A 13,041-nucleotide genomic window follows, 5' to 3' on the forward strand; every position below is an offset into this window, starting at 1 on the left:
GATTCGCATAAATTATATAAGCAAACGTACTGAAACTAACGTCCTCTCGTCCAAAAGTCGTGCTCTTTTTTGCCAACTCATCAGACGACCCACCTACCCCCGATGTCTCCCAGTCACCAACTTAACCCCAACAAACCCCAAAATGTCTTTCTTCTATATTCACTCCCCGTTTTTCATAAATTTCCCTTTCCAATTTCAAAATTACGTCCAGACGAAGTGTATATTTATAAAAAGGAAGGTAGAGTATCTATGGGTTCCATTAAAAGGGGAAAAAATTAAAAATAGAGGAAATGGGGAAGAGAGAAGACATAGGGAACTCCGCCGGAGAGAAAGAAGCCGCCAAACGCTAATCCTGCGATAAAAGGGTCTCCTTCCCTTCCCCATTTCGTTTCATCCACCGCCCGTTTTAACTCCCCGTCGCCTTGTTCTAGGGTTTCCATTTCCTCGCGAGAGGAGAGAGAGAAGGGGGCTAATGGCGTTCTCGACGCTCGTCCGATCTGCGACGCCCTTGATCGGTGGATCGCGCGGCTGCTTCCCTTCCGATTCCGGAGCTCAGGCTCGCGAGTCGTTTAAGGTGCGTTTTTGTAGCGTCTTTTTGTTCTGTGGAAACGATTTTGATTCTTATTTTGGCTTTCCTATGGATTTGCGAGACAAGTTGTCTGTTTGGTGTTTTCGTTCCGGGAATGGGGTGATTATGATCTCCCTGAGCCATTTCTGTATCTATCGAGATGATCCTTGTGATCTTTTTTTGTTTTTGGCAGTTTGTTGAGTTTTGATCGCTGCCTGCGACAGATTTTTTTTTTTTTGGTTTTTGCCTACTGGAAATGAATTGAAACATCCTTTTATTTGTTGTTCTCAGATATCTTGCGTCAGAAGTTCAATTTCAGCACAGATCCGTTCAAGTATTTTTGGTTTAGCTCTTTCTTCTGCGGAATCATCATTGTCACAGTTAAGTGATAGTCCCAGTTCTTGTTGCTTCTATTGCCGCTATTAGTTTTGCTGTTTTCTTTGATCAATATTCTTTTTGGAGTTTTGCTGATAAGTGGCTTCATCTTCTTTCTTGTATGAGTTTTGTAGGAAACCTAGTGCTCGGAGCATTCAGCCAATTAAAGCTACAGCTACCGAGGCCCCTCCAGTGGTTCCAAGTAAGCTCCCCCTGCACCATGATACAAAGTCAGATAATAAGCTACGTTTTTCCATTTGCATTTGTCAGTGGTGATGGGTTTTGATGTCTGGTTCTTACTTTGATTAGGGTCGTCAACTGGTGGCAAGACAAAGGTTGGCATAAATGGTGGGTTCTTGTTTAATCCTTTGCACATGTCTGTAAAGCTTCAGTGCTTCAGAACCGAATCTTTTGTTTTGCAAGCATTTGGTTTCTTTTTTTCTTTGTCTTCTAAAGTCTGTCTATGTCGGTTAGTGATCTACGCTCTAAATTGCTTACACACTAAAACTCATGTGATTTATAGATCTTAGACTATACATCAAATGGTCAAACAATTGGACAGTTTGAATGATACAAAGCAATACATGTTTTTTAATCACTTGATGCATAGGAACAACAATGTCAATTAGTCTCATCATTTGAGCTTACGTATATCAATACAGTTATAAAATTCTCCATTTGGGTGGTCATCTTAACCTATATCCAAGTTATAGCTGTATCAAAACTCAAACTACTGGTCTTCAAAAAATGACATGGATCAAGAATAAGTTTTGATGTTGTATACAAGACAAGGTAATTGAATTTAGTTTTCAACAGAAAATGTGCAGTTAGCATAATTTTGTTTAGCGGGAATCAATTCAAATGAACTCATCGTAGCAATTATTTTTGATTGGATACTGGACAGCCTGGTTTTGTCTAGTGTGACGATTAGAATTTTCCAAGAAAGGGCCCTTGAATTTTCACGAGTCTCATTATCCCCATTAAGCTTTTTATTTTTATTTTTTATTTTTTGCATTCCATCGTTTGGTATGGTATATAGGGTTAACAAGCATGAGTGTCATGACATAGATTTAAGATCCTCTCTTAGATAGAGTTATCTAGGCTATTCTAGATCTTTGAAGTCTGCATGCATATTTTCTTTTCTCCACAGTGACTATGCTGATTATATATTATGTCATAATCTTGACTATCTTCAATGTATTATTTGGAACTCAAAAGTCGCTCTCTCTTGATTTATTCCATATATGTAATTATTTTGCTTCAGGTTTTGGGCGGATTGGAAGGCTAGTATTGCGCATGGCAACTAGCAGAGATGATATTGAAGTAGTAGCAGTTAATGATCCTTTCATTGATGCCAAGTACATGGTAAGGAAACATATTTTTGTTGATATTTTTGATTCTAAAAGAAATGATGTAAGCCACTATGTTTAGATATGTTTTGCAAGATAGAATGTGAAAAGGATCTGTTTATTTGAATTTACAATGCAGGCATCATGGATTTTATATTGTTATTTATCTTGTATGTAGATTATCTAATCCTTTTCCACTGTGGAGGTTTTTAGTGGATGTCCACAACCTCCTGTGTGTAGAACAGCAATGTCATGTTGAAAATGGTGTTTGTTAAAAGAATTACTGAGTGTATCCTTCATAGTCGAGTAGTGCAAGCACAAGGTGGCTGAAAAGGAGAGACAAGCAAGAGTAAATTAATCTGAAATATGCAGCTGATTTCACCTAATTGAGATTGTCTTTTCACTTTTGTTTCCTACTTGCTGCTTGTACTACAATTGAAAATATTCTAAATCGATATGTAATCAACTCATATGGTAACCCACCTCTTTGAGATCTTACCACTGCCAAATATTTTTAATTAGTTAGATAATTTATCAAGAACTAGGAAAAGTCCAATACATGGTTTCAGATTACTACATGGGTTGTTGGATTGATATGGCTTTAAATCTGCTTAAGTTTTCCATGGTGTGAGACTGGATATTGGGTCATAGTGACACCTGATTTTTTTTTTTTTTTATAATGTGGGTGGAATATATTTTAGATATGAGCCAAAAGTAAACTAGAAGAATGGACCACTTGGGAGCTGGGATTTACATTTTCCCTCTTGATGCTCAGCTTAGTTTTTTATCTATAAAATCGGTGGCAAATTCCATCCTTGAAAAAAAAAATGCTGGTGCATCATAATCTACAACAGTGGGTTTACTGATTATGAATAATATATATTTATGAATTCCGTTTATCCGTTGTTTTCTTTTGGAGATACATCTTCTATGTATTATACTTCTTTATTATCAGCTAATAACAGAAGGTGATTTTTCTTTCATATGCATTTTTATAGCTGCTTCTTAAAATAATATCATTCTAAATTAATTCCATCTTTTCAGGCATACATGTTTAAGTATGATTCGACACATGGAATATTCAAGGGAACCATTAGGGTTGTGGACGAGTCCACATTAGAAATCAATGGGAAAAGAATTGCAATCACAAGCAAAAGGTAATGCAGAAATGTTATTATGGTTGTTATAAGGTTACCAACTTTCATGTCATTGCTGAGTTTTTTTTTTTTTAAAAAAATCATTAGCTGAACTTGTGTCATGAATAATTTGAAATATGCATCAAATTAACAGCTTGAGGACCTGCTTATGGAAGAATTTTTTTATATTGTTTTTGTGGTACATAAATTCAAGCGAGCTTAATAAATTTTTTAATATTTTTGTTGATCTTTGATACAGTATGATAAATACAGTTATTTCTGTACTTTGCAGTTCTTTCTATTGTAAGACTAATTGAGAGGAGCTCCTAGAAAAATTGATATGCTTCATTTATATGTATTAATGCTTGGTTGATTTGATCGAGATGTTCAATGTGAAATGGCTTACTTTTTCTCAATTAGCTTGTATTGAGAAATGTATTACCAGTTGGAGCTTAGAGATAAAAAAATGCCTGAAAATTCTTTTTCATCAGAGATCCAGCAGAGATTCCTTGGGGTGATTTTGGAGCAGAATACGTTGTTGAATCTTCTGGTGTTTTTACGACAATGGATAAGGCATCAGCTCACTTGAAGGTGCATGACCTGTCCCTTTTTTTGTTTTACAAATATTTCTTCTGCTATATTTGTTTTTTTGGTATGAAAATTGACAATGACAATTTTTTTTCCTTCTTCATTCCTTTAGGGTGGTGCCAAAAAAGTGGTAATATCAGCTCCATCAGCTGATGCTCCTATGTTTGTGGTTGGAGTAAATGAGAAAACATATAACCCAGACATGAATATTGTTTCTAATGCTAGCTGTACAACCAACTGTCTTGCTCCTTTAGCCAAGGTCTGCTATTGTTTTAGAATGTGCTGCTTTGTTTTCATTGGAATGTCGTGTGCAATAAATAATAAGAATAACTAGGTCATACTTATAAAATGTTATCATGCTATGCAATCCATTCTTTTGTAATCATGTTTTTCTTTTTTATGATTTCTGTAATTCTTCCAACATTTTTGATCTTGAGTGTGATATCATTTGAAGCATGCCCCTGTTCATGGTGTAAATGGTTAACTTATATCTTGCAGGTTGTCCATGAGGAGTTTGGTATTGTTGAAGGCCTTATGACAACCGTTCATGCTACAACAGGTTTTTGCTTTTCCGTCTTACCCTTATCCCGACAATAGACGATCATCTAGACATGCCCTTCAAATTTGATCATTGCACATGGTTTGCTTTACCAGCTTGCTATTCCTTAACAATAAATTGCCTTACTCTGCTCAGCAACACAGAAGACTGTTGATGGTCCATCAATGAAAGATTGGCGAGGAGGGCGTGGGGCTGGTCAAAATATCATCCCCAGTTCAACAGGTGCAGCAAAGGTGAGATCAAGATGATTTGCAATACATTAAATGTTATGTTAGACTTTCATATGAACTGAGTGACTTTCCTCTTCGAATATCAGGCTGTTGGTAAAGTTCTTCCAGCGCTCAATGGGAAACTTACCGGGATGGCTTTCCGAGTTCCAACACCAAATGTTTCTGTTGTGGACTTAACCTGCCGACTTGAGAAAAGTGCTTCATATGATGATGTCAAAGCCGCCATTAAGTATGCAAACTTCTGTTGCTTTCATTTAGTTGCAATCCATCAAATATAACTATTGGCTGCTGTATTATGATGCTTGCTATGTGATTTTGCCCATTGTGTTATCTGTTCTGTAGGTCACTTTTCTTCTTTTAATTGTATCTGATGATCATTTTAGTTTTTTTGGGTAAGTCCTTGAGGCAATGTGTTTTGTGAAAAAAAATTAAAACTAAATTTGTATAGTTAACTTTTTGTTTGTTCTTTTTGCTTTAATATTTTATGTTTTGGTGTTTTTACCTTGTAAAACTCTATGAACCATTTTGGTTTCCTTTATTCATGGAATCTTTTATAATTAGTTTCTAATTTGTAACTCAATATTGTAGCTTATATACTTTGAGTTTTTAATAACTTAAGCCTTTTCTCCTTTATGATGCTGGTTTCAGTCTTTCTGCTGAACTGTTTAGCTGATCCTATTGCCTGAAATATAGCTTGGTTGGTTACATGACTCTAAGCCGACATATGACTATGTTTATCTAGTGTGGGTTTGTTATTGTATATTATATTAAATTTAGACATGCAGCCTGCAGACTAAATCAGCATAAACATACTTAATTGAGATGAAAACCTCCAACACTGACAAGTTTACTTCTTTAAATTTAACGTGATTACTAACCAAGCTTTTTGAAAATGGCCTTTCTAATTGCTGTATTGACTTTTTTAGTATTATTGGTTGGTTGTATGCTGGTGAACCATGTCCATGTTTCCATATGTACTGAAATGAGTTATAGCCATTATGAAGTCTGACAAAACATGATGAAATATAAACTTTGAGACGAGCCAAATAAAACTTGGCTCAACTTAGTTCTGCAGTACTACTGCTGCTGCTGCAGTTTCCATGGTGGAATTTAGCCATCTACAGTACTGACCATGTCTGAACTATGGTGTTGCAAATAGAAACCTAGTGCAGTAATCTTATACGGTCTTGGTAGATATTCTCCTTTTTCAGTTCCTTAGTCATTGGCACCTGAATACGTTTGTTCTTGATATCAATGATTGTATTTCCTTAGATGACCTTTCATGCTGTGATGATGATTTTTTGAACTTCTTAAGTTGCTCAATGCTATCTGGTGAAAGAAACTTGTTTTTTTTCTGAATTTTATTTTTATAATGGAGTCAGAAACAATTATTAATATGTGTTCCTTTTTCTAAGTTGCATGAAATGTTTTTCATCAATTACTTTATCATGTAGCTGAAAGGCACGGGAGTAGCTCTATGTATTTTAATAAGTTAACTCTGAATGCCCTCATGGTGAAATCATGTTCCTTGTCTGTGTGTGCATGTTTGTTGGTAATCCATTTTAATCTGAGTTTTATTTTTCCATACCCATCCCCATCCCCCCATCCCAGTGAGCAATCTGTAGATCAGTTGCAGTTTGTCTCATTGATTATAACTCAAAATTTCTGTACTTGTTGGCAGAAATTATATATGAGTGAAATTTAGGGTAACATCAAGAATTTGAGAAGTTTCCACGCTAATAGAAAGTGCAAAGCACCAGATGAAAGTTCACCTTGCAACCACACTATAGCACAGATCACCATGTCAATGAAAGCTGCAATATATTTCCATAAACCATCCACATTGATGATCCATAAAAAATATATTTTCTTGAATGTAATTGTAGTTCTCCTTCCAAATCCTCTTTCCTTGTAAATTTTTATCGTCATTGCTGTTGACTGTCATGAAAAGAAACTGATTTCTCTGGATTCAATTTCTTAACCCAACTTTGACGCATCAACATCATATGCAGAAATAAGGTTGATAGCACGAGATGCAAAAATCTATATCAAAGTTGCAGTACTAGAATGATGAACAGATTTGATACCTGTGATGTTTTGCTGTATATGATTAAATCTATTAAATGAAGTAGCCAGTGCCTAGGGGCAGTAGATTCATTAACAAGGAAACAAATTGGAGTGTAAAAGGACCAAAAGACAATGGCAAATAAAATAGTCTTCTTTCAAATGTTGAAATCTAGAAAATATAGAAAATTTGGAATGATAGGACAATTGTAGAAGGGAGCAAATAACTAGTAGGGTATTTAAGATATCTGCAGGTGTTTACAAGAGGAGGAAGCAAAAGATGTTCACAAGCTAGCATATAGTGAAGAAAGGATATTAGAAGTTTGGATAAATTAAAAAAATATGATTTGTATGAAAGAGTTATTGCTAAAGTTGATAAAGCAGTGGAAAGATGGAGTTTAGAGTCTCCACCTTTAAGAACCACCAAATGAATATTTGTTTAATGTGTAAACTTATGTGGCACGAAAAGGCCGAGCAGTGGTATTTTTGGTTGGGGAGGGGGGTTGTTGGATCATTCTCTATGAATTAGGCAACCTAGATGGTGCTTTAACTGAAAGGTTGTTAGGGCTTTTTGACTAGTAGAATACCACGTATAAAGGGAAAAAAACCCCAACTACCAGCCTATGAAAGTATAGGAGATAATTATTATACCAATTATCATTGCGTCAAACTTAGCTGCCACTTAGTGATCCTTTGGAAGTGTCTTGGGATTTCAGGTTGCAACCTGCATGGCAAATATAAATAGCTAGGTTTCTTCTGTGTGCAATTTTTGAGCATGTTTAAACAGGAACTTGTATATGTTTTTTCCCTAACTAGAAAAGCATATAGCAAGAATCCTATAGGGGTTCATTTGGTGGGTAATGAGTAAAAAGCACAGGGTGAATTTATTGACAATGCCAGTGGCTGGCATGAAAGCAATAACTAGAGTATGGTCCTAGAAGGATAATGCAGACACTTCAATTTATACATGTTTACGCCATCACTTGGATGCCTCTTTGCAAGATTTCACTGTAAACAAAGATCTTGGTTAAAAAACATGCTATTTGTTTCTGTGCATGTGTGCATATTCAAGCCTCACATGTACATGAAAATTTTGATATATTTGCTACTTCGTTATTTCATCTAGTCTTGTCGATTTATTACAGGTTTGCATCAGAAGGCCGACTGAAAGGCATACTTGGGTACACTGATGAGGATGTCGTTTCCAATGATTTTGTTGGTGACTCGAGGTGAAGGAGTCTGTATATAATGGATTCCCATGTATGACTTTGCTCAAGAGATTCTAAACGGTTAACACGTGTCATCTATTTCCAGGTCAAGTATATTTGATGCAAAGGCCGGTATTGGATTAAGTGCTTCCTTTATGAAGCTTGTCTCCTGGTATGACAATGAATGGGGCTACAGGTTAGGAACTGCTCTTGTTCTTACTCCACCGCTATCATCCCTATTTTATGTTCAATGTCTTCAGTCTGATATTTATCCTGTCTTTCTTGTTTAGTAACCGAGTTCTGGACTTGATTGGACACATGGCCCTGGTCGGTGCCCGCTATTGAGGATGAAGGAATCCAGCGGGTTGCTGCTGTCCACGCGTGGGGGATCTTTCAAGCAGAGTAGATTTTGTAATGCTTCAATTTTGACGGGGCTGTCCTGTTTTCTAGTCCCGGTATTGGAAATAATGCGCAATACTTCAGATTAAATTTGTATTGGGACCAGTTACATTAATTTTTAAAAGGGAAGTAGTAGTTTCATCTCTTGTAGGGTGTAAGATTACCACTGATGATGTTTTATTTCCTGAGATTGTCTCGTGCGTGTTTTTAAAAAATGTGCCTAATGTCAAGATCCTATTCATTCTTATTGCACCGAAACTTTGCGAGTCCTCTGCATTCAAGAAATTTAAATTCTTGTTGGCTTTTTCTGTGTCTTGTGGGTGTTCCGACTCACGTTTGTGGATGCGATGGCCGCATTTAAAACTAAATTTTAATCTTCAATGTGGTCTATGATTAATCTGTGTTTTTTGAGGCTTGAAGTCAAAAGTCTACCCCCTTTGTTTCATAATCCAACCATGGTGAGAATGGAATCTCGTGATAAGTACATTTCATCTGCTCGTATATTGCTGCTTGTTGCTATGTAGTATTTAAGGCCAGCCCGAAGAGAATTGGCTCAATTGCACTATTCTCGCCGTTAATTGTTTCTCCAGCATGCTGCACAAGATCCCCTCCATATATAAATAAACCTTGGAAACCAGGTTCTCCAACTCTGCTGCACGAGGTTCCAGCTAGTTGCGAGTTAGCCGTTGAAATCGAGGTTCTGAAACTCGAAGAGCCCAAACCCTACTGAAAGTGTGAGAGTTCAAACAAAAGTAAAACTCTATACGCATATTAGACACAAAAAAATATTCAGATACCGGGTGGGTATTAATTGGACATTTTAATAAGTTATTTTAGTATAATTCTGATCTATGATAAAAGTAATGATAAAGAAAAATGACAAAGAAAATGTCCTCTCTGCAGTTGACATTTTTTTAATTTAAAATGACGAGGGACAAAATGTCCTGTTCATCATATCAAGAGGACTGCTAAGACGTATGTTCCTGATAAGGCCTGTATCAGGGAAAAATATTTCTGCCTTTCTGTTTTCTGCAAATCTCCAAATATAGCTGAACCTATTAAAGCAAATGACTCTGTATAAGGATCAATGTGTCGTGCTCGAAGGATTGTTCCGACAACCATCTGCTCTCATTTAGTTCAGCACTTTTAATTTTAGTTAAGAAAACAGCTGAAAGTTATGTCTCTCTAGTAAAATGGAGCATGACCTCCCAAAATGGTCATCTAGGCTTCTTAAACAAGCCATAAAAATGGGTCGTTATAAGCAACTCTAAGGAGTTATTGCAGAGCAAATAACCCAGATTTTAACAGATAAAAATTAGACGCAAACATAATAATCTGCATGGATACATACATACATACATACATACATATGTGTGTGTACATATATGTGCATGCGTGCATGCATGTATGTGTAGAGAGAGGGGGGGAGAGAGATTAGAATAAGGTTGACCAAATTTGGACTTACATCTGATCAGGTCAAAATTCTATAATAAGGATCTTATATCAAGGATCCAAATCGTTGGATGTGATATATTATCTGAAAAATTCTATAATAAGGATCTTATATTAAGAATCCAAGTCGTTGGATGTGATATACTATCTGAAAACTGTTTGTACACAAAAAATCGTATGATTTGAAAACTCTTAGTCCATACATCAAGTAGTCAAAAATTGGACAGTCAAAATAAAATAAAATTAGATGTATTTTTTGATCCCTTGAAATATGAATTAAAGATCTCCAAATTATATGATTTTTTAATTACAAGCATTTTTTAGATAGTAGATCATATTCAATGGTTTGGATTATTGATATAGGACTCCAATTGTTCAATGTTGATCTGACCAGATTTGACCCCAAACCTAATCGACCTACTCCATATATATATATATATATATATATATATATATATATAGACACCTACCTTCAAGTTCAGTTTCAAACTATTAATTTCATTTTTAAAGCTCTTTACATCAAAAAAAAAAAAAAAAAAACTTCATTACTATAGCTTCAGATATGTAACTAAAAAGCGTTAACTCCATTTGTTAGCGCCACCTTTTCTGCTAATAATTATGCTTGAGTTTGGTTAGAATTGATGAATGAGTTGGCCTAAGCTAAGCTTGGCTTGCTTGATCCTAGCACAGCACACACATACATACATGCATATGTATGTATATTGTATCTGCATGCATATATGTCCACGTTTGTGCATGCAAATGTGTCTAAATGATTGTAGAATGGGTGTCACACTTCAAGTTCACCGTTCAGATTGGGCACATGATGGCCGCATACTTCTTAGAGCAACATTCTAAAAAATATGCAAGACCTGCTTTTTTATCAATACACAATCTTATGCTCCTAATTATTCGGTCTCAAGCCCTATAATATCTATAGATCTTTAAAAAAAAATAAAAAAGAGAGGATTTCAAATGATTAGGCTCGATTACTATAGCCGATGGTTACCAATGGTGAGAAAGAAGGCAGGGGGAGAGGAACTTTGGTGGGGGATCAACTGGAAGGGGGGTTTTAAATAGAAAAGGGAAAAGGAAGGGATAAGCTTAGTTTCTACTAGGATAAAATCGGATCTCGCTGTCGTACCCCATCCAAATACTCTTCGAGCATCCCTTGATGGTGCATGAAACTAATCCGGCCACCCTCGTGGCTTAATCTCCCCCCAAGGTCGGAGATTGGCACGGGACGTGGTTCCTTTGTTTTTTTTTTCTTGAGAAGTCCCAGTGAATCAGATTCAATGGGACCGGTTCTCACGTTCTTTCCTCAAAAAAAAAATTTCATCCTCGAAATTTGAAAAATCTAGATCTTTCAAAGTTAAAGATACTCAACCTAAACTTACATACACCAATTTATCTTGACTTTGGCATTTTTGTTAAACCGAACATATGATCATATTACTAAGATGCTCGCAAGCAAATCTGACCTCGCAGATCAACCACAATGCTCAAGCACATATCTACACCTAAGCACGGATTCTTTCCAAGAATAATTCATAATTCAGTACCTCCATGTCAATTTTGAAATTTGCTCCCATGATATATGATATGATCGCGATGTTGTCATTAGGACACCGTGATTATTAATCTAATTCTGATTTCAATAAAAATTAAAAATACGTAGAAAGTAGCGAGTCGGATTGAATCCACAGAGAAAGTGAAATTTTGATTTGAAATCTTTGATTTTAGAAAAAGAAAATAAAGTTTCGAAGAAAGTAATTTAAGTCGGAAAATAAAAATTAAAAGTGTGAAAAATAAATTTGGTACTAAAATCTACTATTTAGATTCTAGCTTCTACTTGCAATAAAAATAAATAATAAAAATTTAAAGAGCATAAAATAAATTGATACTAAGATCTACTAATTAGATCCTAGCATCTACTTACAATAAAAATAAAAGACAGAAATTTAAAGGACAAGAAAATAAATTTTATATTAATTGAAATTAAAATTCAAATACAAAAAATTTAAATGAACAATAAAATAAAATAAGACTGTAATAAAAACTCTGAAGTCGATTGGCGCAGTCTCGTCGGAAAAATAGTTGATGACTTCTCTTTCTTTCTTTGTACTTCGTAGAGCGAACTGGCTTCTCTTCTTCTTCTCTTTTGGATCTGATCTTCGAGATGATGTAGGCTTGAAGATAGCATAGAAATAAAGCTCAATTTCTAAGCACATCTTTCTTAGAAATCTTCTTCGCAATCCAAACCTATGCTTGCTGCCTTTTCTCTTTGTCTCTCTCACTCTTGAATATTTTTCTCTTGTAGCATGGGGCTTTATATATAGGCTTTAGAAGGGGAGAGATTCTTGTGATTTACTGATGTGGAACTAAAAAATATTAGACACCGTGTCCCATTAAAGAGGTGGAATTCCACTAGAATTCGGCATTCTTTTCTTTCTCAAACTCTTTTCTATATGAAGTCCGTGTCCCGTCATACGTTACAGGCGCTCTCGTTCGGGTTTGAACCGCATGAAAGAACCCGCTCGCTGGCTTCCTTGGACCGAACCCACACCGTGTGACCGCGGAACTCGTTAATGTTTATCTGAACCATGCAAAGCCTGCCAGAAGACCTGCACACCCTTCTTCCTTGCATTTAATGCTCCAAGGCCCCACCGTTTTGCATGTATTGCAGTGGCCACAATCATCTTTCTTAGTTTAGCACCCACCTTCAGCCAATGCATCGGCTCTCACAACGTGGGCCCTTAGCTCTTTTTACCTTTCTTCTACCCTTTTTTTTTTTCTTTTTTTTTATTCATTGGATCTTTGCTAAGTGCTTATGAATTATTGCGTATCGTACACATAACAGATCTGAATTTGAATATAAATTTCATCTGCACATGTTGAAAGATTATTTGCTTATTAATTTATGATTAAATCTTCATAATTAATTATTTTTAAAAAAATATAAAAAATATTAATTTCAAAATAATATGATTTAAATATTAAAGATTTTAATATTTTTTATCGTATATTTGATGTACTGATCAATATACAATCAAATATCTCATCTCTGTCTGATCAAAATCAGTATGATTACTAAATCAAAAGCTTTCAATTGC

The 13,041-nt window shown here is 35.5% G+C and overlaps 1 protein-coding gene across 1 annotated transcript; it reads left to right on the forward strand.

The window, feature by feature from the left end:
• The first annotated feature begins 284 nt into the window (after positions 1 to 284).
• On the forward strand, positions 285 to 8,622 carry LOC105039685 (glyceraldehyde-3-phosphate dehydrogenase GAPCP2, chloroplastic). Its single transcript, XM_010915933.4, has 14 exons — positions 285 to 574; positions 860 to 948; positions 1,078 to 1,145; positions 1,253 to 1,291; positions 2,208 to 2,308; positions 3,337 to 3,449; positions 3,920 to 4,019; positions 4,129 to 4,275; positions 4,515 to 4,575; positions 4,711 to 4,808; positions 4,892 to 5,034; positions 8,015 to 8,098; positions 8,184 to 8,273; positions 8,368 to 8,622. The coding sequence occupies exons 1-14, from the start codon at positions 473 to 475 to the stop codon at positions 8,420 to 8,422; spliced, it is 1,290 nt and encodes a 429-aa protein (XP_010914235.1). The 5' UTR covers positions 285 to 472; the 3' UTR covers positions 8,423 to 8,622.
• The last annotated feature ends 4,419 nt before the right edge of the window (positions 8,623 to 13,041 follow it).

This window comes from Elaeis guineensis, chromosome 1 (genome assembly GCF_000442705.2).
Source record: "Elaeis guineensis isolate ETL-2024a chromosome 1, EG11, whole genome shotgun sequence".
In the NCBI taxonomy this organism is placed as follows: domain Eukaryota; kingdom Viridiplantae; phylum Streptophyta; class Magnoliopsida; order Arecales; family Arecaceae; genus Elaeis; species Elaeis guineensis.

Bases quoted from the DNA above. Each gene is read 5' to 3' on its own strand.
- LOC105039685 (XM_010915933.4), top strand. From the start codon at position 473: ATGGCGTTCTCGACGCTCGTCCGATCTGCGACGCCCTTGATCGGTGGA. The intron at 2,309-3,336 runs GTAAGGAAACAT...CCATCTTTTCAG, and splicing joins TCATTGATGCCAAGTACATG to GCATACATGTTTAAGTATGA. The intron at 8,274-8,367 runs GTTAGGAACTGC...TTTCTTGTTTAG, and splicing joins GACAATGAATGGGGCTACAG to TAACCGAGTTCTGGACTTGA.